Below are 23,939 nucleotides of genomic sequence, written 5' to 3' on the forward strand. Positions count from 1 at the left end.
ATAGAAGTCAATTCTTTTTACAAAAGCAAAACCCAACAAATTTTCATAGCTTTTTTTTTTTTTTGATACGTCGGAATTTCTTTCATGGCTTTTCAATAGACATACGCCGCGGATAAAAAGAAAAACAAAAAGAAAAACAAAATAGACATACGCCAAAACCCCTAACTTTTCCTACACACGAAGCAAGAAAAGGAGAAAGAAAAAGGAGGTGTGTCACTTTGATTTTGATGACTCATTGAATCTGTGCGTATGTGAAAGCTGAAAGGTGTCTGATGGTTCCCGCTAAAATCTTCACCACCTCCCACAGCTCTGCAGGGCCAGACCTTTGCTATCACGGTTTACAGCTCATCTCCACCCGCTACCATTTTTGTAATACAAGGGCTTTGTTTATTTTGACCTCTTAAAATTTTCAATAAATTTTTTTTTTTTTATAAAAAATCTCTCTTAAAATTTAAACCGAACAGGATCAAGGTGTTTCGGGTTAACTAGTGGTTTCACACACTTACATATGTCTCAAGATAAATACATTATAAAACCATGTCACTAAGATTCAATTTACATCTTTTTCGACATCGTCAATGTTCTTGAGAAGGCATAAATTATATGAATAGAATGGATGAAAAAAGTCATGCCTTGTCGTGTTCGTTTTGAGATTTGAGGCAAGTTTTTCAAGTAATTAATGGAGAGAAAGATAAAGAAATGAAAGTAATAATTAGAGGAAAAATTTATTGAGACCGTACGCAGCCATGTTCGTTTTTGGACTTGAGGAATGCTTTTTGGGGTAACGAGTGAAGAGAGATAGATAGAAATTGACTGTAATTGTTGAAGAAAAATTTATTAAAAATCATACACAAAGAAAAAAGGTTAGATCTAAAAGCCTACTCAGACCCATTTTCACTAACAAAAAACACTAAAAACTTAATATATTTTACTATTTCGTTTTCACTAACAAAAAAGTTTCAATATTTTATCATCTCGTTTTCGCTAACAAAAAAATTGTCAACAAAAACTGTTTTTGCTATGGTAACTCTACTCACAAACCTATCAACTTATTTACTACCGAAAATAACTTAATATTTCTCAACAAATTTTTCCCCATAAAATTTTTTTAACAACTTTTCAATCACAAATAAAAATTTATAAATTTTTTACTTCCGAAAACACAACCCCTAAACACAAACATGGTTTTTTAATCCAAAAAAAGAACAAACATGACGGTCCAATTTTTTCCCACGGATCGGAGAGGAGCCTCTCCCAAAGCAAAATCTTACGAGAATCTCTCAACGAGGTGCAAAATGATAATCCCAAATGGTCATTATACTGTCAGAGATTTTTTCCTTGTTCCTCATCGTCATCGTCCTCCTCCTTTCATTTTCTACCGTCCATTAAATGCAAGTACAGAGCAGAGCACTGTTGCTGCATATCCCAATTTCTTTACCCCTTTCCAATGGATTAGCAAATTCCCTTTCTTCTCCCCATTCCAGTTTCCAGAGGATGATCACTGTGTCTTATGGTTCAAAGTTCCTCCTTTTTGCAAATTTAAGACGTTAAAAGGATCACAAATTCAACACTGTTTGTTTCTACCTGTGGGGTTCAAATATTTTCTCTCCCTTTTTTGAACTTTGAGAGCTACCATTCTCTTTCCTCCTACACCTACACTCTCTCATCCTGTCATCCACCATTTCCTCTCTCCTCTCTCTCTCTCTCCGAGTATCACAGTGAGCACCAACATTCTCCCCCTCACATTGATAGAGGTTGTTTTGGACATTCTTCAACAACCCTTCTAAACTTCCACTCACTCTTTCTGGTTGGACTGCGAGGGGTATCCATCAAACAACAGCCTTCTCTCTCTCTCTCTCTCTCTTTCTCTCAATGGCAAAACAGTCCCCACAACCGACACTGCATTCCTCCCTCCCCCCTCTCTAGTTCCAGAGAGAGAGAGAGAGAGAGAGAGAGAGAGAGAGCTCAAAATAAAAAGCAAAAAATGGCATCCATTTCCTTCACCCTCTTAACCATACTCCTCATATCAACACCAATCATCTCCTCCGCCGCCAAACCCCACCGCCGGATCCTACACCAGCCTTTTTTCCCCCAAATCACCCAACCGCCACTCCAAGCTCCTCAATCCCAACCCGAACAGCAAAAACACCAGCTACCCAAGTACCCTTTCTCCTCCTCCTCCCCACCCAACACTCCGAAAAACCCATTCTTCCCTTTCTACCCTTCTCCACCACCGCCAAAACCTCCATCCACCGCCCAAGCCACATTCCCTGCCAACATCTCCTCCCTCATCCTCCCCCAAACCTCTCACCCCTCCAAACCCATTTCCAAGAAGCTCGTCGCCGTCGCTGTCTCCCTCTCCCTCCTCTCCGCCGCCCTCGTCACCGCCGTCGCCGCCTTCCTCCTCCACCACCGCCGCCACGGAAGCTTCACCTCCTCCATCTACGACAGCAAAAGCGACAAAACCCCGAAAGCAGACAGCATCCGTTTGTTCCCCCCCAACACCACCGCCTCCGACAGCGACGGCGGGGGCGGTCACAAGCCTCCACGGCCGCCGTCGCGTAGCGCCTCTGCGGCCAGCTCGTCGGAGTTTCTTTACCTCGGTACCCTCAATGGAATAAACGAAGATATCACCCACAAAAAATACCCTTCAGATTCAATCAATGCAACCACTAATTCTTCCATGCTGCCGGCTTATCAGAAGCTGGGTTCGCCGGAGCTCCGCCCTCTCCCGCCGCTTCCCCGCCTGCAGATTTTCCGGCGGAGTGTTTCCAATGAAGAAAATCAAGAAAATGAAGAAGAGGAGTTTTTCTCGCCCAGATCTTCTTCCGGGAGAAAGGAGAGTCCCAATAGAGTACTGTTTTTGTCAGTGGAATCTGAAGAGAATAATTCAAGAAGTGCTTCAAATATTTCACACCCATCTTCAAATTCTGCTTCACCATCAAATAACTCCATGTCCAGCAGTCCTTTTATACCCCTCAATTTAATAAGCCCCACAAGACCTAAACCGAAGGCCGTCGATTTTTTCCCAGCTCCGTCACGTCCGCCACCACCAATACCAAATCAGCAGGCATTTTCGGAAAATACCCAGAATACCCCTGCAAGTGATTCCGGTGAAGATTCGGAAAGTACCCAGAATACCCCTGTGATAAGAGATTATTCCAATGTGGTTAGAACGGTTCAGGGAAAGCTGCCACCGACACCGCCGCCGTTGCCTCCGCCGGGGTTTTGGGAGGCTCGAGATGGGCCGCCGGTTCTGGTGACGCCCTCGAGGCCGGTTGCGTTTCGGAATTTGGAAATGGGTGAAGGAGGAGGGAGTGATTTGGCTGGGAGTGTGGAGAGGAGTGAGGAAACTGTGAAGCCCAAGTTGAAGGCATTGCATTGGGACAAGGTTAGGGCGAGCTCGGACAGGGCTATGGTGTGGGACCACCTGAAATCTAGCTCGTTCCAGTGAGTTTTTTTGAACTCAGCATTCTTGATTGTTGTGTGCTAATTTCCATTATTTCATTTGCTATGTGTAAATTGCTTTTCCCCCCTCCCCTGACACCACACACCCCCCGACCCCACACCCGTTTTCCCATATTACCCCCGCCCCCCTCCCTTTTTTAAAGTACCTCTTTAATTTATTTATTTTAATTACTTTTATCTTATTTATTTAATTTCTGTAAATACACCTTTTCTATATTAAAAAATATAACTTAAAAATTAAGTGCTTCAATTTTCAATTTAGTTGAACTGAGATAAAGATTGTATTTTTTTGATTATTTTGACTCTAAATGGTCATAATGAATTTTTTACTCTAAGGCCTTTCAACGAATACCCTAAGACTCATTATTTAGTTTCAGGGTTCTCATAGGGTATCCATTGAAAGGCCTTGGAGCCAAAAATTTATTATGACCATTTAAGATGAAATGATCAGAAAAATAATATCTTTACACCGATTCAAACGTATTGAAAATTGAAAAACTTATTTTTTTAACTATATATATATATATATATATATATATATATGAAAAAAAAACAGTCGGATTAATTTTTAACTATATTTTTTATTATATAAACGGTGTAAAAAAATAAGAGTTTCAATTTTCAATTCGTTTGAACCGGTACGACGATGTTATTTTTTTGATCATTTAATCCTAAATGGTCGTAGTAAATTTTTGGCTCTAAGGCCTTTCAACAAGCATCCTAAGACTCATTAGTTTCAGGGCTCTCTTAAGGTGTCCATTGAAAGGCTTTTGAGCAAAAAATTTATTACAACCATTTAGGATGAAATGATAAGAAAAATAACATCTTTGCACCGGTTCAAACAGAATAAAAATTGAAAGACTTATTTTTTTAACTATATATATATATAGGGGAAAAAAAGGAAAAAAACCGTCGGATTAATTTTTAACTATATTTTTTCATATATAAATGGTGTAAAAAAATAAGAGTTTTAATTTTGAATCCGTTTGAACCGGTACAAAGATGTTATTTTTCTGATCATTTTATTCTAAATGGTCATAATAAAATTTTAACTCCAAGGCTTTTCAATAGACACCCTAAGAGAGTCCTGAAACTAAATAATGAGTTTTAGAGTGCTCGTTGAAAGGCCTTAGAGCCAAAAATTTACTACGACTATTTAGGATTAAATGATCAGAAAAATAACATCTTCGTATTAGTTCAAACGGATTGAAAATTGAAACTCTTTTTTTTTTACACCGTTTATATATTAAAAATATAGTTAAAAATTAATCTGACTGTTTTTTTTCTTTTTTTTCATATATATATATATTAAAAAATATAGTTAAAAAAATAAGTCTTTCAATTTTCAATCATTTTGAATCGATGCAAAGATGTTATTTTTCTGATCATTTTATCCTGAATAGTCGTAATAAATTTTTGGCTCCAAGACCTTTCAATGGACACCTTAAGAGAGCCCTGAAACTAAATAATGAGTGTTATGATGCTTGTTAAAAGAACAGAAATAAAGAAAAGAACTGAAAATTTAAAAAAAAAAAGAATGAAAGAAAAAAGAAAGAAATTAAGAAAGATTAAACTAGAAAGAAGGAAGGCAGGAGGTATTGGGGTTAAAATGGGAAAAGAGGGGTGGGGTCGGGAGGGGGGGTGTGTCAGGGGAGGGGGGAAAAGCACCTCTCTTGCTATGTTTAGATTTGCTGCTGCTGTTGTAGTATTTAAGTTCACTCTTGATCGTCTCGTCTTGTCAAAGCTCGTTTGGTGCATCCTTTGGGTTAATCTCTGTTTAATCGCTGAATTTCTTTTTCAATATGGATGTTTGCTCTCTCGTTGCATTAGGTCGGTTTTTTACCTGTATTAGCTGCGCACAGTAGGTTGTAATATCGTTGTTATTAGTAATAAAAAAACTTGACTCTCACTTAGGCCCCGTTTGATAAAGCTCTTAGGAGATGGATTGGATTACTAAGCCGAAGGTATTAACAATACTGCGTTTGGTTTCCAAAATTGGTTCAGATTCGTAGTCCGTTGGGATGAGGAAGCCAGACTTTAGGGGTATTAGCAATACCCCGTGGGACTTGGTATTCATAGTCCGAACCCAACCCCTTCTCATTACCAATTTCTTCTATCAATCCAATCCCATAATCTAATCCCATCTCAAACAAACATGATATTAATAATCCCATCATCTAATTCCATCCCAAACAAACATACTCATTACCAATCCCTTCTCATTATGAATCCCAATTGTAATCCCATCTCCTTACGAGTCCCGTCCATCTATTACTGTTATCAAACGGGGCCTTAATGTATAAGCCTATGGGGCCTGTTTGGTGCACCTTTATTGCTTAAAAATGGATTGTCTAATACATCTAGACCCATTGGTTTCTTATTTTATAAGAGTCCAACCAAAGGAATGAGCAAAGAAAATAAGCAATTGATAGCCAAACGATTTTACATGTTTCTAGGTCAAGAAATGAGGATATAAGCAATGGCTACCGCGAGGCCTTAGTGTAGACAAACAAGAAACATTTTACCATATATTTTGCGAAGTCAGTCGCTTATTAGTTATCTTGTGTTGTGTTGTGGTATTGTCTTTTTTTGTTATGAATTCTTCTGATTTTGCTTATTTCTTATCTTGTGTTCTCTTGTGTTGTGTGATTGTTTTGTCTACCTCTATTGCTTGTGTGGATGGAAATCATCCAGCCACCACTTAGCGGGAATTATTGGTTAACTGTTTGATTTTCTGAGGAAGTTTATAAGTTTTCAAATCGCACAACTGTTATGATTGCAGGTTAGATGAGGAGATGATTGAGACGTTGTTCATGGTAAATTCTTCGAGTTTGACTCCCAAAGATAACTCTCGGTCAACGATGCTGAATCAAGAGAATCGGGTTCTTGATCCAAAGAAGTCTCAGAACATTGCAATTTTGTTGAGAGCACTTAATGTGACAATAGATGAAGTTTGTGAAGCCCTTTTGGAAGGTATATAAAGCTCCTCTTCTATCCATGCATGAGTAAAACTAGCTGTTTCCAATTGGAATGTTGTTCTTTTCCATGGGTAAAACTAGACATTTCATACGTTATATTGCCAAGGCATTTAGTCATGTTTGATTCTGTGAACTAGAATTGCAGAAGTGGTGTATACGGTCAATGATCATGATATGTTGGTGGACTTCGTTATAAAATCATGTTTTGCCCCTCTTAATGGCAATGATTGCATATTGGCATGCTTTTGTGCTTGGCAAGAGCCGATCAATATGTTTTCACACTAACACACATGGTAAAAAAACAAGAGAAACTGATGTAGTTTCATTGAAGATGCTGCTTGTGATTAAGTTTTTACTTTTTTCCCCTTTGAAATGTACTTGTCACAGGTAACGCTGATACACTGGGGACAGAACTTCTTGAAAGTTTATTAAAGATGGCTCCAACCAAGGAGGAAGAATGTAATCTGAAAGAGTTCAAAGATGAATCACCTGTTAAGCTGGGCCCTGCTGAAAAATTTCTCAAGGCTGTGCTTGATATACCATTTGCATTTCAGAGAGTGGATGCCATGCTTTATATTGTCAATTTCGACTCAGAGGTCGAGTATCTTAAAAGGTCTTTTGAAACACTGGAGGTAAACTCTATTTGCTTGTTATTGTAGTTTGGATATCCTGTCATGCTTTATTGTCATCATCAGCATCAACCATGGTTTACTCTAATTCAATTGCGAACTTGATTTTCAGTGGAAACTCAATTTATTTTTTCCCTATAGATTCTAGTTTACTAAAATGTGAAATTAGTTATTAGATTTCTCAATGTGCAGAAAAGTAAACATAACAAAGGTTTCATTACTGTAATGTGTGAGGGCAATAATTGTTCATACTATAGGAAGTAAAGGCAAGGCAAATAAATAGAGTACTTTTTATAGCACATATGTATATTATCATGGACAAGTCACAACAAACTTCTCTGTACTTGTGTAACACAGATGAAAATGAAACATTGAAACTATTGATTTTATGCTTCTATATGGGGCACGCCACACGGGTAAGTATTCATGAACTAATCATCCATGAAAAGCAACACCGTTCCAACTTTTAAGAATGGCAGTTTGACCCTAAATGTGATCTTGACGTGTCCTAGCGTGTTCCAACGTGCATGACTAAAGAAAATATAATTGTGTGCCGACAGTAACTTGCCCAGAGAATGTTGTGTCCGTCTCTGTGAGGCAAGGATGCGTGTTTCGTGCTTGTTAGCTCATTTGTAATATATTGATAAGCGCTGTTATTACTTGGTTTTATCACTTTATTGCAAATGTCAGTAGCTATCATTGGCCTTCTGTTAGCCACATCATATGCACGAATTGTCTCTTTCCTTTCACAGGCTGCTTGTGAAGAACTGAGGAAAAGCAGAATGTTCCTAAAGCTTCTAGAAGCTGTTTTGAAAACTGGGAACCGTATGAATGTCGGAACTACACGTGGTGATGCCCATGCCTTCAAGCTAGACACACTCCTAAAGCTTGTGGACATTAAGGGCACCGACCGGAAGACAACTCTCTTGCATTTTGTTGTTCAAGAAATCAGCAGAGCTGAAGGTTCTCATATTTCTGGAGTCAATGAAGTTACTCCTTCTGATGAAAATCCGCAATCCGATTTTCCCAATGACATTGAATTTCGAAAAATTGGACTCCAAGTTGTTTCGAGCTTGGGCGGAGAACTCACCAACGTGAAGAAAGCTGCTGCCATGGATTCAGACGTTCTTAGTACTGAAGTTACAAAACTAGCCCTAGGAAGCAGTAAGATTAAGGAAGTATTGAAATTAGTTGAGGAGGGTGTATTGAAGGAGAGTAGTACACGGAACTTTGTGGGTTCGATGAACGAGTTCTTGAAAAAGGCCAAGTCGGAGATTGTGAAGGTACAAGCTCAAGAGAGTGCTGCTCTCTCTCTGGTGAAGGAATTAACAGAGTATTTCCATGGAAATTCTGCCAAGGAAGAAGCTCACCCTTTCCGTATATTCATGGTGGTTAGGGACTTTCTTTCCATCCTGGATCAGGTATGCAAAGATGTTGGAAAGATAAACGAGAGAAGCACAGTTAGTTCCGCACGTCCGTTTCCTCAGCCGGTAAGTTCAAGCCTTCCGCCGGTTTTCCCTGGATTCATACAAAGGCGGCACAATGGTTCCTCTGATGATGAAAGCTGATCTTCACCTTAAAATGTCGAATAGAAGTCGGTTTTGTGTTCTCTTGCTCAATGGAAGACAGTATGGACCCAGAAATTTCAGAAAACAATATCAGAATGTTGCGCTTGCATCACTGCATTCGTTCTAAGTGGGAGCTCACATTACGGGATAAAGAATGCAGTTTTACTAGCGTATTCTGGATATTTTTCTGTACAATGTTTTTGGGTCCATTGCATGATTGGACCGCCATACCTATCAGAAATTAGTGATGAAAGTGGACAAGGTCTGGGGGGTAAATCTTTTTGCAGGCCTTTAGTTTCTGTGTATAAGATTTGGAATAGTTTCACCCTCTCTATGTAATATACAGGTAGCAAATTGACATTGTGAAATAATGCGGTAGGGTTGGTGGAATCTTTTTAGTTATGCTATATTGTAAATCTATGGTAAACGTGATTTTGCAATCCGGACTGAATGAACCTGCAACAACTTCATTTGTTCGTCTGTAGCTCGTTTGAATCTCTCTCAAATTAAGAAGAGGGTATGATGTGCATAAATGTTCCGTCCAAAATTTAAATGGACTAGGGTTATGAACGTATAATTTATGATCTGATGATTCGAGTTGAGCCATGATTATGGGTTCATTTGAGCCACGATTATAGGTTCATTCCATGTCAGACCAGACTGGAATAGGAATATACATTTTCATTATGAGTAGGGGTTGGTCGAGCACGTTGAAATCGATACCATGTTTCCTTTTGGATTTGGCAGGAGGCAAAAAGTGGGGAGAATTTGTGGTTTTTTCCGTCGGATTTATGTCTCTTTCTGTTGGGCTTTGTTTGGATCTGGGATTCTGGAGACGGGAAAAAGAATTTGCAGGGGAAGATAAGAAAAGACTGCGGGGGTGAAGCTGAATTTATTTGTGTATCTGTTTTCCTATCATTTTCCTTCTGGGTAAACGGTAAATCCGTCCCTCCACGATTGCGTGATCCAAACAAAGCCTAGTGGTTTGTTGAAGCATCTTCTGGATACAGTGGATTTCACCTGGTTAATTTCTGGGTGGTTGTTCTTTTTGCAGTAATGTGTCTTGACTTTTTCTAGGATTCATTTTGAACAACACCCAGAAACGAGTTCAGAAATCTTCGAAATCATATTCTAAAGAAGCGTCGCAAGCTCGATATCACCAATCACAGATGCCCCCTTTTCATGTTCCAGGAGCAAATAATGACACATGAGAAATTACTACCCTATTTGGACACATGAGAAATTACTACCCAAGTTAAATTTACAAATGATTCCCCGGAGTTTGAGGGAGGTTTTTGGAGTAATGATTGGTGATAGATAGAAGGAGAAATGAGAGTAATAATTAGGGAGAACTTATTGGGGACGGTGCCGAGAGAGATGGGGTGGTTCTTGAAAACAAAGCAAAGAAAGTCGATCTTAGGTAGAGCACATTTTGGCGCTTGTGTTTTCCTTCAGCGGAAGACAAATTCATAAATGAATTATCAGACTACAAGCGCTCTGCATCCATGCGTTCAATGACCCTTCTTGCTTCCTCCTCTGTAGCAGGAACAACATTTCGAATCCTTGACCTGTTTTGCATAGCCTCTGAACGAATCGTGAAGGTGAAATAGAACTTGTTGGATACCTGTTCAAGATGCAAAACATATGCAAAGTTTAATGCCTCCCGTCATAGCTAACACATGAAAGCAAAAAAATTTCATTTGTTTCAGGCCATATACGGAATACCAGTGTTGAGGTGCCCATAACTACGGATTGCTCCACAGTTTTTCAATTCTTCATAAGATTTTTCATTTGTGTTTCATCTATGGATTGCTAGAGAAGCCCGTATAGGGCAAAGATAAGAAAGGAGAAGGACGGAAGGTACTTAAAATATCCATTTCTTTCACATCTTTATCCTTTTCCTTTCCACTCAAGAAATCCCTTCACAATCCAAGATCCAAACGCCACCTTAGGGCTGCTTAATTGTGCACTAGGGAGGACAAAGTATTGAATTTTAACACGAGAAAATGAATAAAGTCCATTTGATGAACTAGTCTCCTCCTGAATGATTCTTTGTTTGGCAACACAATATCGAAATTGTTGAATAGCTAGAAAAATATAGAATGGTAGATGTTCACCTCACTGGACCTAAATTCAGGTCGCGTAACATGCGCTACAACTTCCACGTTAATGAGAGGTTGATCTGGGTTCTCAAGTTCTGTGTACAGAACACACGACTTGAGGCGGAGGAAATTGCCAACATCCACCTGCACAAGATAAGTCAAACATTTCAAGATGGTGAAATCTGTTCTTCCTTAGCATTGAAATGAACTTTCAGCTGAAACATTTTTGAAGATTTTGAAAATTATATATATGATATGATAATATAGCAAGAAACTGAAGTTACCTGAGATCGCGGATCAAAAAAAAAAAAAAGTTACCCGAGATAATATGCATACCTTAATGAAGCGTGCGTGGGCATTAAGAAGCACGAACACACATAGTGACAAGTTTCACCACACCTAACGTTTTGTTTTTTTGCAAAGATGTGTTAATCTTAGTTATAGTGACCTTTTAATAACAGAGATTTACAAGGATGAATTCAACTTAGTTTACTACACAATAGTGGTTTTTGGCCCAAAAAGGATCTTCAGCTACAAAAATAAAAACTGACTCTCATTAGCTCTAATTTTTTTCTTTTATCATCTTTAAAAGAAACGTACACTCCCACAAACTTAATTGTACTGAACATAATACTTTTAAGTTGTCCTTTAAAGTTTAATCCATTCTTATTTTCTTTCGACTTTTGGTTCTGCTATATATGACACTTGTAGTTCAGTACCCCATATAGAATAAGCATTGGAGGTACTTGTTCTCAAACCAACTAAACGAAATAATATGCTGATGAAAGGAATTGGATAGAGTTATTATTTATAACATAAATTCTGAAAACCAAATTTAGCCTCGGATTCACCCTTTGAAATATCCATGAAAAGATGAGGTTCTAATACGCCGATACAAGAAAGGAACAATAAGATTCAAGAAAATTAGTAGGATTCCTACTCACAGGTCTTAAGAAGTCCACATGATCAACTTCTAGAAAGCATGGTGCACTGCCAGCGAAAGCATAAGCTGTCGCAAAAGCCAGTTCAAAAGCTCTACGCATTAAAAACCCACCAAAAATTCGACCGTGAATATTTCTTTGCTGTGGCTGGCACATCAGAGAGTTTTCAAGGCAAGTATCCCTTATTAGAATGCTGTCTCTGTCTGCTAAGGCAGGCATGTCACAAAATATCCTCCCTTCAGCCAATAGCTCTTTCAGCCTATCTACTTCACTGTCTTCGATCTCCTTTCTTTGTTGTCCCCTCTTTTGTTTTCTCATTTGGTTCCTTTCTTCTGCTTCTTTCCAAAGCACTTTTTCTCTTTCAGTTTCAGGTGATATCTTGTTAATAACGGATGATTTTCCAGTCTTTGAGTCTCGAGCAACAAATGTGAAGTTTGCAACAAGAGCTACCGTGTCTGAAAGATCAGTTGTTTCTGCAAAAGAATAGGCTTTATCACACCACGTGCAACCACATAAAAAATAGAAGCAGCAAGTTGACTACGCGTTGAAGGTCATGAAGTTAAGCATGAATATAGGGAAAGACAGCTGATGAACCTACGAAACTGGAAACTCTAAAAAGTTTCATAACGTAAAGAAAATAATGGAATTGACATGTGAAGGCAAATCAAAGCCTATATTAAGAAAACAATGGAAGGAAAAGAACATAAGAAAGAGAATGATTAGATTACATGTACCTTCAGTAGACTGAGTCACTTCTAGTTGAATCTCCATTGACGACCGTCCAACCCATGTAACAGCACCAGCTATTTGCAGATCGGTATCAATACGGATAGGCTTCTTTAGGACCATCTTGTCAACCGATGCAGTGACTAGCAGAAGGGGCCTTGTTTTGCCCTCACTGTTGAAACAGTGCTAATTCACAAAGGTATAAATAAAGTAACCATTTCTCCTTTTGAAACATGAAGAAGTGCGTATATCATGATTAAGTGAATGGTTGAATACATCACAAATAAATAGGAATCGATGTACATGACAGGAGCTCAGTTATGTACTAGAACCTGAATTCACTTCTAAACGAGGCAGATTGTCTCGCCCTGACTGATTACTGATACACAATGGAACCTAATACAAAGCAGACTAAACAAATCACCAGGTACTAGAACCTGAATTCACTTCTAAACGAGGCGGATTATCTTGCCCCGATTGATACACAATGGAACCTAATACAAAGCAGACTAAACAAATCACCAGGTACCAAATTCTACATGCTTATGTTACTCTTGTAGCCAACCCTACTACGCCTTAACGAATTGCGCAATAATGCCCACATTGAGTACAGTGCTACAGATTTAACAAACTTGCGCAAAAGCACAAAACCACAGTTAATAGTAAAAGGTGGAATTGCGTATAACGGGACAATTCTGAGGCAGCAGCTCAACAGTAATAGAGGCCATTAATAAACTTCAATCTGCGCCAAAGCCGCATATGGCCCTGTCTGATTGATTAATGAGAGGTTATATAATATGGTTGAGTAATTGTTGGGATTTTGAGGAAGCGAACCTAAGCCAAGATTTAGAAATAAAACCATTCGTAACCACAGGCACAACAAACAAGTGACAATTGGAAAATCAAAAAACAGAACACACAAGATTTACATGGTTGAGCAAAACTCTGCCTACTTCCACAGGGGAGAGATTTTTTCTTCACTGAGTGAAACTGGACGGTACAAAACTATACTCGGGCTAAAGTACATAACCCAAACCCCTTTGTAATCTGCTCTCACTTTCTCACATAATCCGAAGACTAAATATAATAGGATTGTAACCATCCTACTATCTCTTGCACCCAAAAATGGTTCTTGCTCTTGCCACCCCTGTGCACTTCAGCATGCATGGCCCAAACATATAGCTGCAGAGAAAGCATCTAATACTTCCAAGAGAGATATATGGCCACCAATAATAGACGATCCAAATTAATGCAGTCAATGCCTAACGTTACTGATTTGTCATGTAAGAAACTTCCAGCCGTATTTTGCAAGCCAAACCGCCAACATTGGCATCCCAGCAATATTGACTAAGACCACTTAATAATATGACCCAAAATCTACCAGCAATCACTCACATGTTTTCTGGGATTGTTATATATAACCGATTTTGAAATCCCACTGCCAATTGAATGGGCAGAGCAAGAACAAGTCTCCGCCTTTTTTGTGGGGGAGCAGAGTAGTCAAAGAAAGAACCAAACCAAATGATTGTTCGAAAAATGCCTATCCCTCGGTAGCCAGATATGTGATTTGTAATTCAATCCCACGTTTACTTCAGCCAATGAAACGGCCCCTATAAGAACTGCCCACTAATCTAAAGCAACAGACTTTGAGTAATACGACAATATGCAATAACTTACAAAGAAAAAAAATCAATTTTCAGTCAAAGAGTTAGGGCTTTCAAAAACCCATTTAGTACCTTATAGGATATAGTTCCAGCCAAAGCATCAAGGTCTTCAAGCAATTTCCCCATCCTAATCTCATTCCAGGGGTTTCTATACTGCTCTCTAAGTACATAATCATCTGACAATTTGTACAGAATTCTAGTCCTACTTTGTGAGGGAGTTTTGGTGATCAACTCACTCTGTGGAAGGGCATCATCATTTGGTACATTTGACAGCCTTTCGAAAATGCTTGATCTTGCCTCCCACAAGGCATTAGTCACAGGTGAATGGTACATTCCAGGCCACAAGCTTATTGGCTTTCGAATCGAAGACCCCGCGTCGATAGGCTGAGAGCTCTCCAATGATGAATTCACAGTTGAAACAAAAGGAATCGGATTATATGGGTCTGATGATCCAGCTGAAAAGGACCTCGTTTGAGTGAAAAATTTGGGCAGCGTTGGATCACGTGAGAGGCTTTTGGTGATGGGTTTTGACTGGTTAGATAAACCAAGAAAGTATGCGTTGATGGGTTCATTGTTCTTGTGGTTTGGAGAAAGGATTTCGGATTTAAAGTTGGTTTTTTTGGTGGGTTTAGATTGTTTTAATGGATTAGGCAAAAGGGGCAAGTGGGTATTGATAGATCTAGAATCTTGGGGGTTCAGAGAAGAAGATGAAAGGATTTGGGTGGAAATTATGAGGGATTCTGGTGTTGTTTGTATTGGGGCAGAATCAACAGTGAGGAAATAGGAAACAAGTGTGTGGAATGGTGATTTGTGGTGGGGTAATGGACGGCTGAGAGTAATGGAGGAGGTTGGTTTGAGGAGGTGGTGGAGAGAAACTGGGTTTCTTGGGGGTTTCATGGCTTTCAAGTAGAACTTGATCAGGTTCTGAATCTTCTGATTTGACTTCTTTAGTTGTACAGGATATTCATGAGAGAGAGAGAGAGAGAGAGAGAGTGAGAGAGAGATCTGGATGCTTACACACTTCTTCAGTCCTTGTGGTTGGTTGGTCCGATTCGTTGGTTGTGTAGGAGTATTTCTCTTTTCTGATGGAGTAATTATTCCATGCCCCCGACTCTTCTTTATCACATACTAATGAATGCCTTCCAAACGAAATACAGTCCCAACTTAAATAAGTTTTTTGCTCTACCCGTCCATATAACCTATTCACTCTTTGCCTCACTTTAAAAAACTCATGCCAAGGTAGAGAGAAAAAATAAAAAGCAATAATTTACAGGTTAATTATCAATCCTATTGAAATAATTTCAACTTAAAATGGAAAAAATCAAAAGGTTAGAAATTGGAAAGGGAAATGTATATATTACAACATTGGTAAAAGTATAACTTAAGGAAACACTATCTTAATTGGGCTGCTAGGATCTTAGCTCGAAGGCGATTAACGGTTGTAGAGGTGCTCATGTTTGTATGTGTAGACAAAAATCGCTCTGTTTTATAATATAGATTTCTACCAGTTCCACATATTTTTTTGTAGAACCTATACTAATGTGTTGTAGAGGATGAGTTTGAGGTACTACATGACGGTGCTTAGAGACATGACATTGAATAAATTTTCCTTTTGATGGTAGTGCATGCAGTGAAAATCTACTGTACTTCCCTCTTATGGTGTTGTGACCAATGCATAACATGCTATACCTTTTTTATGGTGAACGTTACACTATTTTGTGGGGGTCACCATGAAAAAATAAATTTTAAAAATGTTATATCAATTTTGTTGTATGCTTTTGTTATGCTATTTTGTAGTTTTTGCTACGTCACTCATGATTTTTTGTTACGCATTCTTATTGTTAATATTATATCTTCTTATGGTGACAGTCAAGGGGATAACGTATTTTGGGAAATACCTTAGCATTCCCCTACAAGTAAAGTTCTGAATATTGTAATGATAGTGGAATATGTTCTTTAACCGGTATAGTGCAATTTGAATCCGCCATCGTGAACTTCTTATCTAGCCTCATTTCGTTGTTGCTCGCGTTTGACTGCAATCTAGTCGCTCTTTGTCAATTATAGGTTGAGTTTTCAATTTGTTATAGTTCTTCTGCCGGGTGATCTCGTTCAACGATTTCTTTTAGTTCGCTTAATTTCGAGTGCCATCTAATTGATTGATGTATTTTTCGACGCTTTTTGCCTAGGGCCGCATCAATTCCAGTGGTCCATCAGTCGATCATGGTATCTAACCATCTATCTCATCATCAGGGCTAATCGGCTCTAGCCCGATCCCAATTGTTGTGTTGTTGGGGTATATGGATTGTAGCGATCTTCAGTTTCATCAGCGATCGGATTTTCTTGTGATTTCTTTATATTTCCAGCAGTTTTTGCTTTCTTCCATATAGTTCTTCAGCATAGTTTAACCAAGCTCTGACGATACAAATTTAAATGTGGGCTTGCTTCCCTGCTTTCATAACTTCTTAGATCCTCTCCATCACTCTTCCTGATTCAACATTTGCAGATCAAATGGTTTGGCCATTCGCTGCTTCGAGGAATATTACTCGACTAAATTGGGCTGTCAAACCCGCTATGATGAGGCCGATCAAAAAAATAAAACTCTATGATGAGCACTTTAACAACTATTCAACGGATTCCGGAAGAGTCAAAAGTTTTTATGTGAAAAGTTTTAAAGGGATCCTTGATCATTTTGGATCAAAATCTGAGCCCTTTATTAAAATGGTGCTAACAATCCGAACCATAAATCTTGGACAAAATAGTTCTGAGTAGTTAAATTGAGAACATATTCTCAAAATCAGTCCATCCTATTATTTTCCTATTATTATGCTTGAAGGATCTTTTTGGAGTGCACTACAAAAACTATTCTCCGAAATTGTTATATGAGGGAGCAGTATAGTATTGATGTTAAAAATTGAAGGATCTGCTTCAAGAGCACAAAACTGTTGTCATAAGAGCGTCTCCAATAGACTTGTCAGAAGCAACCGGCTCGTCGAATTTGAAGGTTTTGCCGAGCAAAGGGGCTGAAAATGGAAACCAGCAGCCTCGTCGGAACCCTCGCTACTTTCCCCTTTGCTACAGTGACTTGGCACTACCAACGAGTCATTGTAGCACTCGCTTGCTCTCTCTCTCAAAGCCACCAGATCTGTGCCGTGAACCACTGCGTCGCCCTCGCCCTCGTTGGCTCTGGCGAAGGTAAGTATAGTTTACCCTCTCCTCTCCTCTCTCTCTCTCTCTCCCTCCTATCTGGTGCCTATGGAGGTGTCGGAGATGAGGGATGGCAGTGGCGGTGAGTGTTTTTCTTTTTCTTTTTTTTTTTTCTAAATCAAGGGAGTTTTGGGATTTGGGTAGGGATTTGTCTATGCTATTGGGTAGTAAAAATATTTGGTGGCTGCTTAGGATCCCATTGAGTCTATTGGAGATGTTCTAATATGTGTGCTAAGATGCCCTTAAATGCCACATTAAAAAGATCAAGGAAGGAATTTATTAATCTTTAAAGAGATGATTATAAAGATTAAACAATACCGGGGGCACGATGCCGTATGGCATCACAACAAGAAGTTTGCATTCCAACTATGTTGGCACCCAAGCCTCTTGACAATCATATGCCACCCGAGACACACAAAAATCAACAAGGTTGGCAAAGAGCCAACCAAAATAGGCGGCCGCTATTCGCAACCCACTATTTACTCCACCAACCAAATTTCTTCATATAACCCATCCATCATTTTTAAAAACAAAATTTACTCCTCATTTTTAAAAACTGATGCGCACAAAATGTAAATGTAAAGTCGTAATATGTGTGTTAAGATGCCCTATATGTCACATTAAAAAGATTAAGGAATTTATTAACCCTTGAAGAAATGATTACAAAGATTAGGAAATAGGGCGACGGCATCACAATAAGAAGCTTCCATTCCAACTATGTTGGCACCCAAGCCTCATGACAATCATATGCCACCCAGAACACAAAGAAAGCAACAACGTAGGCAAAGAGCCAACCAAAATAAATCTACCAATATCCAAAAAAACCAAGAAAGATACAACCCACTCATAAGATCCTAGACTTCCCCTACTTCAGCTTAATTCCAGCATACCAGCAATTATGCATCGGCAATTCCAGCGAAATGGAAAGACAGAATCTGCAGCATGTTAACCTCATAGCACCCTTCTCAAAGCTTGAGAGCTCACTTGAAGAAGCAATGGATAACACCGGCATCTGATATAGCATTAGGAACAAAACCAACATCCTAAACAAGTATAATCTGCAGGACACCAGTAGAAAACAGGACCACTGCCAAAGCATTTCCAGCCAAAGCAGCAGACAAAGTCCTGATGCAGCAGCTAAAACAACAGAAGAAGAGGATCAATAGAAGCCTTGAAACTGCAGCAACCTCTATCCTGGCATTGTTGAAATCAAATCGTCGCACTTCTTAGAACTCTAAGTTATATCAAGCATTATGGTCATACAAGAAGTAGTTTCTTTTACCAAAACCAGGGAGTTCCTGAGTAAGTACCCTAACCATATGTGCGAGAACAAAGATCTAGTTAGACCAGGAAATAGAAAACTAAACATGTATGTAAAAGTTCGAAAGATAAGCATGTAGCATTCTATGATTAAACTGGTAAATCTACTCATTGCTAAAAGAGAAGAAACTACTACAAGTTAAGCATGCATGACTGTGTAAGATGCCATACACTGAAAGCTAGGATACGAAGAATGAACAAAGAATAAAAAGCTAATTAAGAAATAATTGATTGGCTTGATGCAAGAGGAAAAGCAATGACTTACATGTCGAATTTTAAGGAAGATTCACCCATTTGCAGTATCCGGTAGCACCATTAGGGGCAGATAAGGCAGTGAAGTCCTTGACTGAAAGTTCACTCTGAGCTACAACAACCACACGCATCACAAGCTTATTAGGGGTGCACAGTTTGCAGTTAACCAGCATGCAAAACTTCTCAACAACAATTGGAACTAAAACAAAATTATTAATGGATAAAGGGGAAAAAAGGGCCAGTGATGTGTTAACCAAAGAATATTGTACGAATAAGACGTTGGAGGACCTCTGCATTTCCTCAGATTTTTGCAGTATTGCGCAGCGTGTCTCAAAGAATCTGGAAGCAGGAAAAAATAACCTCAGAAAATGGTCAAGAAAAAAAGAAAAAGGATAATAGCTAATTTGTTGTCTTGTCTTGAGAGGTTATATAAGCAGATGTGCTATCTGAAAGCCTGTTTCTTCAACAGAGTTATTTCGCATGCTGTCAAAACCATTATTATTTCGTTGCCACAGGAGCTCACAGAAATAATAAGAGTTGGGTGTCTGAGATCAAAACATAGAAAAGAAATTATTACTATGCTAATAGTTTATCTTTGTAAGATGCCATACATCGAATGCTAAGAAGCTCAATGGGAACAATTGCTCTTTGACACTATATTAAGAACATGTTGGTGATAAGTGACCAGAGTGAGAAACGTACTTCTGATGTGTCCTGAGTCCAACTTCTGATTCTCCAGAGTCCAACTTCTGATGTGTCTAATGTCACCGTACTTCAAAGAGCGAATGTCAAAAACGGCTAGTGAGAAACTATTGATACAAAATTGATCCAAACCTAGGAAGAACGGATGCTTCTATATGGGAGTCTGAGCTGTATGGTATCCACATCGAATACAGATAATCCTCCCATACTTGTGGATACGTATCCAGAAGTATCCAAAATATAAAAGCCATTTAAATTTAATTTTTGAAGTATCAGATACTTTTTGAATACTCTAGGTCATATGTTCAAACATTTATGAAATTAAGAATATGGGACTTGCATAGGATGGCATAAAGGTTTGAGGAATACAAAAAGCATAGATGTTCAATAGTTTACTTACACTCTAGAAATGAGGATACAGTGAGATGAAAACAGTCTGATGTCCTACATATGTAATATGTTCCAAATAACATTGAATTTCAGCAAGTAACCAGTGAATTTGCGGGGAACAAGTTGGCATATGAAGAATATAACGGTTTCTCAACATTCTTAAAATTAGCATTGCTAAGAAATGACAAAAACATTGGCAAGTAATGTAGCCCAGCCGTACTCATATCTTATTTTTTTAGAATTTTTCGTATCACCGCTGTCATATAGTATCGTATCGGATCCGTAACTTCATAGATCCAAATAGATAATCAACGACTTATGTAGACACCCCATTCTGGACTGTCCAGATAACGTTATTTGTCGATCTTTTATTTCCCCAATGATGATCTTAGTCGAAAACAGTTTAAGGACAAAGGTGTGGTTGAGCTTTGAGCGTCCCGAACCTCTCTCAAAACCCCTTTCAAACCCTTCAAACCAGAGCCAAACAGCCCCAGCAAAACCCAATTGGCATACGCCAGTGTCCTGGAGGCGTACGCCAGTCACCTGCCACGTGTCAGTCATCGACCAGTGGCCCATCTTTTACTGGCGCACGCCAGTTAATAGTGGCGCACGCCAGTCAAATCCAGTCAAATCAACTTTATTCAGCAACTTGGGCGGGACTTTTGTGCCACCCTGACGTCGGCTACAGCGTCCCTGATGATTACTCTCGGCAGAGACGCTCCCCCTCTCTCCTACACCCCCCATCAAGGCAAGTCCCATGCATTTAATGCATGGGAGGCTCCAACCTTGCCTTAACCAGCCAAACAAGGCCCTAGAGCAAACTGATCTCAGTCACTCCCCCCTATAAATACCCCCTTTGCATTCATTTGCAAGGGGTTAGCCTCATTAAGAAGCATAAAGCTCCCCTCTCCTCCCTTCTTGCTCTTTTTCTTCTTCTATTGAAAGAGAAAGGAAGGAAGTCCACTTCCACACACCCACTGATGTTCAGTCACCATACAACCTCCATCTTCAACCTCTAAAGCTCAACACAACCATCAAACCTCAATGCCAAGAGGTATACCACCTTTACGTTCTTTTCTGTTTTCGACCCCTGAGGGGAGCCAGTGAGGCCCAGGCCAGTAAGTAATACTAGTCCTGGCCTCAAACTGGCAAAATACGACAATCGTATCAGATGGAACATGGCGCACGCCAGTAACTCTATGCCGTACGCCAGTTATGGTAGTACGAGCACAACTGGAGTGGGGATCATGGATCGTCATTCCTTTTGTTCTATCTTTCTGTCAATCACCCTTGCATGCTAAATAACCAGTTTACAATTTTCTGTATGTTTACTACTGTTTAAATAAAGGTTATTGCTTACTCTTTGTCTATTCAGAAGGCCTCTGGGATCCTTCTGGTCATGTTCCAGAGCCCAGATGATGTAAAAACCAAGCACTGGGTTAGGGTCAAACGTGCGTACGGCAGTCCATGACTGGCGTACGGCAGTTAATGCCAGGATCCAGTGGCTGGCCTTTGCATCTTAGTTCAGTCTTGGCCTCTTTTCTGTCCCCACTCTGTTTAGGGGGTTTCTTGTCTATGTTCATGGCTTCAAGCCATCCTAGCTGTCTGTAAATATATATATCCTGCTTATTTAACTGCATGGTTTGTCCTGGGTGTGCGCTGGTCCTTTTCCAGAGCCCAGAGGGTTGCAAACAAAGACTGTGAAACTCGGAAAGTGGAGTACGCCAGTACCCCTGTGGCGTGCGCAAGTACGATCAACATGCAGTGGCTAGGCCAGTGCATGCTGGCAGAACTTGCTATGCCCCTGCGGGGCAGCGTACTGCAATTTGTCCAGTTTGCTCAGTGCTTGTTCTCAATCTATCCTTTAGCATCGCAATCAAGTCATCCATAAACATTTTGCCACATAAATCACAACTTGTTACAGTTTTAACCCCCATTAACTGTTTCCCCCGCCCTAACTGGCTAAAAAATGATTAAATGAGAGAAAAATGCAAATGCTTTATAAAATGCCTGAGTAGAGACCGATCTCCGGATTGGGCGAGAGGGGTGCCATAAAACCCTTCCCCTCTCGTAATATGGCTCCCGAACCTCAGATATCGAAGGTGACGACGGACCGGTCTACAAGCCTTTTCAAGATCAAACAAACGTGGCAAACGTTTTCGAGTTCGGTTCCTTGGGTGCATTCACCGCTAAAACCCGAGTGGCGACTCTGAATCGAGGCGTTTCGCCGCGCTCTTCCAAACAAAAAGGTCCGCACCCAATTTCACGAAGCAAAATTTCCGGGGCGCGTGCCCACAGTGGCGACTCTGCTGGGGACATTGCGTTGGTTGATATTTGGCAATTAATACATAATTGAACAAATTCTCAAAAGCTTGTCAAAACAGTACGCTTCGCGCTGCTGAAGAACGGAATGGTAACGTAACAGGATCTCAGCATCCGACCAATCCGAACTGGGGCTTTTAATATTGTTCTCTTGTGTAGTTTTTCTCCAAGTATCAATTAACAAAAGTGAGCCAAGCTTCAAAAGGCATTTGTTTTCAAAAGCGTTGCATTTCTCTCTCATTTGAATCATTCTTCGGCATTCTCCGTTCGTATCGATGGTTGGTCAGCCCCGTTGAGGTGTTTTGGGTAACCGGCACAGTTTACTGGAGCCCGGGGTCCTCGAACGCCCAACAACCTTGGACGATGATGAGTCGTACTACCGTTCGACCATTGCTTTGCTCTACGCGTTGCAATGGGAGGTATATCGCGGCTCTAGTCAGAGGAACCCCTTTAAGCCAAAACCGGCCTCTACAGCGTGTACAATGCATTAGAACCTTTCAACATAAGACAGGAACCCGCAGGATAGGATTACTTGTTTCTAACCCCATATCCTGTTTGTGTGTTACCGCTTTTCCTATCGCATGCTTGTACATACATCCACGATCACTTTGCGTAGGAGCATGCTAGGGTGGCTTTTAGGATGTCTTCTGTCGAGTCTGTCTTGCGCCCACTCGGCGTTTGCCTTGGACCGATGACGAGTCGTGCATCTCGATGTTGCACGTTACCAGAATTTTCAAATCCTTAATCAATGAGACTTCGGGAAATCGATACTTCCTGAGTCCTTGTCTAAAACCCCATCGAGGTTTCAAACCGAAAACTAGGAGCAACGGAGAGAATGGCATGATGCATACGCCGCTCGGGTTAAAAGTGCTAATCACTTACACCAGGCTCCGGCACAGTGCTGCTTACGCCATTTCAGTTGCGGTATCATGCCATCTACACCGAGTTGTTCCAGAATCAAACTTTGAAACTTCGAGAAAGGTAGGAGTCAAAGACTTAGGCTGTTTTGGCATCTCTTAGTAACATTCGATTCAATCAAGGATACACCGTCAAAAAGAAAATCCGAGGATTCCATGGCAACTGTCCGAGTGGCGTGAAGCAGACTCCCCCTAGTTCTAGAGTCTAGGAGGACACCGACGACGTTGGCATGATCATTTTTCCATTCTTGTCGATTCTTTCAAATAAAATGACTGCAGGCTGTCACTGAGCTCTTGTACTTTGCCGTCTAGTCATGCCGATGTCAAAGCAGAATTCCGAAATCAAGAGCCAAACCTACTTGGGACAGTCCGTCGAGTCTGTTTGAGGATCTGTTTGGGGTTCGTCTTTCAGTCGACCGCAACGGAAGCTCTGGCCTGCACTGTGTCACGAGAGGATTCGCCACCGACTACTCCGCACGAGTCCCCTCCGTCTACTCCATCTCCGCCAGCATCTCCCAAGCTTGTTAAAACAGAAGTATTAACCATGGCGGATATCCCACCTCCGAATCTTGCTACCGTCCTAGCCGATCTGCAGCGCAACCTGGCCATCATGCAATAGAGAGCCGACCAGGCCGACGCCTCTATGGCCAATCTTCAAACCCTAATCGAGGAGTGACTTCCCCTGGTAGCAGGAGGGGAAGGCGGTGAAAGGCGTGAACAGGGAGCCGCTGGCCAAGAGGAACCACTGGTTGAGAA

The 23,939-nt window shown here is 40.2% G+C and overlaps 3 protein-coding genes across 36 annotated transcripts in view; 1 reads left to right on the top strand and 2 right to left on the bottom strand.

Annotated features, from left to right (window-relative positions):
• Nucleotides 1-1,131: 1,131 nt before the first annotated feature.
• LOC131300449 (formin-like protein 2) lies at nucleotides 1,132-9,083 on the top strand. Its single transcript, XM_058326302.1, has 4 exons — nucleotides 1,132-3,450; nucleotides 6,251-6,441; nucleotides 6,834-7,078; nucleotides 7,828-9,083. Exons 1-4 carry the CDS (start codon nucleotides 1,985-1,987, stop codon nucleotides 8,641-8,643), a joined length of 2,718 nt encoding a protein of 905 aa, XP_058182285.1. The 5' UTR covers nucleotides 1,132-1,984; the 3' UTR covers nucleotides 8,644-9,083.
• Nucleotides 9,084-9,841: 758 nt separating this feature from the next.
• LOC131300987 (acyl-coenzyme A thioesterase 2, chloroplastic-like) lies at nucleotides 9,842-15,136 on the bottom strand. Of its 2 annotated transcripts, none has more exons than XM_058327071.1 (5): nucleotides 14,149-15,136; nucleotides 12,421-12,598; nucleotides 11,690-12,159; nucleotides 10,761-10,889; nucleotides 9,842-10,267 (listed from the first exon to the last, which is right to left on the bottom strand). In XM_058327071.1, exons 1-5 carry the CDS (start codon nucleotides 14,971-14,973, stop codon nucleotides 10,130-10,132), a joined length of 1,740 nt encoding a protein of 579 aa, XP_058183054.1. In that variant the 5' UTR covers nucleotides 14,974-15,136; the 3' UTR covers nucleotides 9,842-10,129. The 2 variants fall into 2 exon arrangements, with proteins under 2 accessions (XP_058183054.1, XP_058183055.1); XM_058327072.1 differs by having other exon boundaries at nucleotides 12,421-12,584; nucleotides 14,149-15,110.
• A 2,757-nt stretch (nucleotides 15,137-17,893) lies between these two features.
• The window catches only part of LOC131301395 (putative disease resistance protein RGA3), a 48,777-nt gene continuing 42,731 nt past the window's right edge, over nucleotides 17,894-23,939 (bottom strand). For 3 of the 33 annotated variants that reach the window (XM_058327656.1, XM_058327662.1, XM_058327651.1), the window contains 2 exons: nucleotides 18,866-19,191; nucleotides 17,894-18,591 (listed from right to left, as the gene is read on the bottom strand). The gene's annotated coding sequence lies outside the window, so the exon portion shown is untranslated. Of the gene's footprint in view, nucleotides 18,592-18,865; nucleotides 19,192-19,554; nucleotides 19,625-23,939 lie in introns of all 33 variants that reach the window. The other 30 variants (XM_058327668.1, XM_058327673.1, XM_058327677.1 and 27 more) reach the window with 29 other exon arrangements.

The sequence above is a fragment of the Rhododendron vialii genome, chromosome 9a, assembly GCF_030253575.1.
Source record: "Rhododendron vialii isolate Sample 1 chromosome 9a, ASM3025357v1".
Taxonomy (NCBI): Eukaryota; Viridiplantae; Streptophyta; class Magnoliopsida; order Ericales; family Ericaceae; genus Rhododendron; species Rhododendron vialii.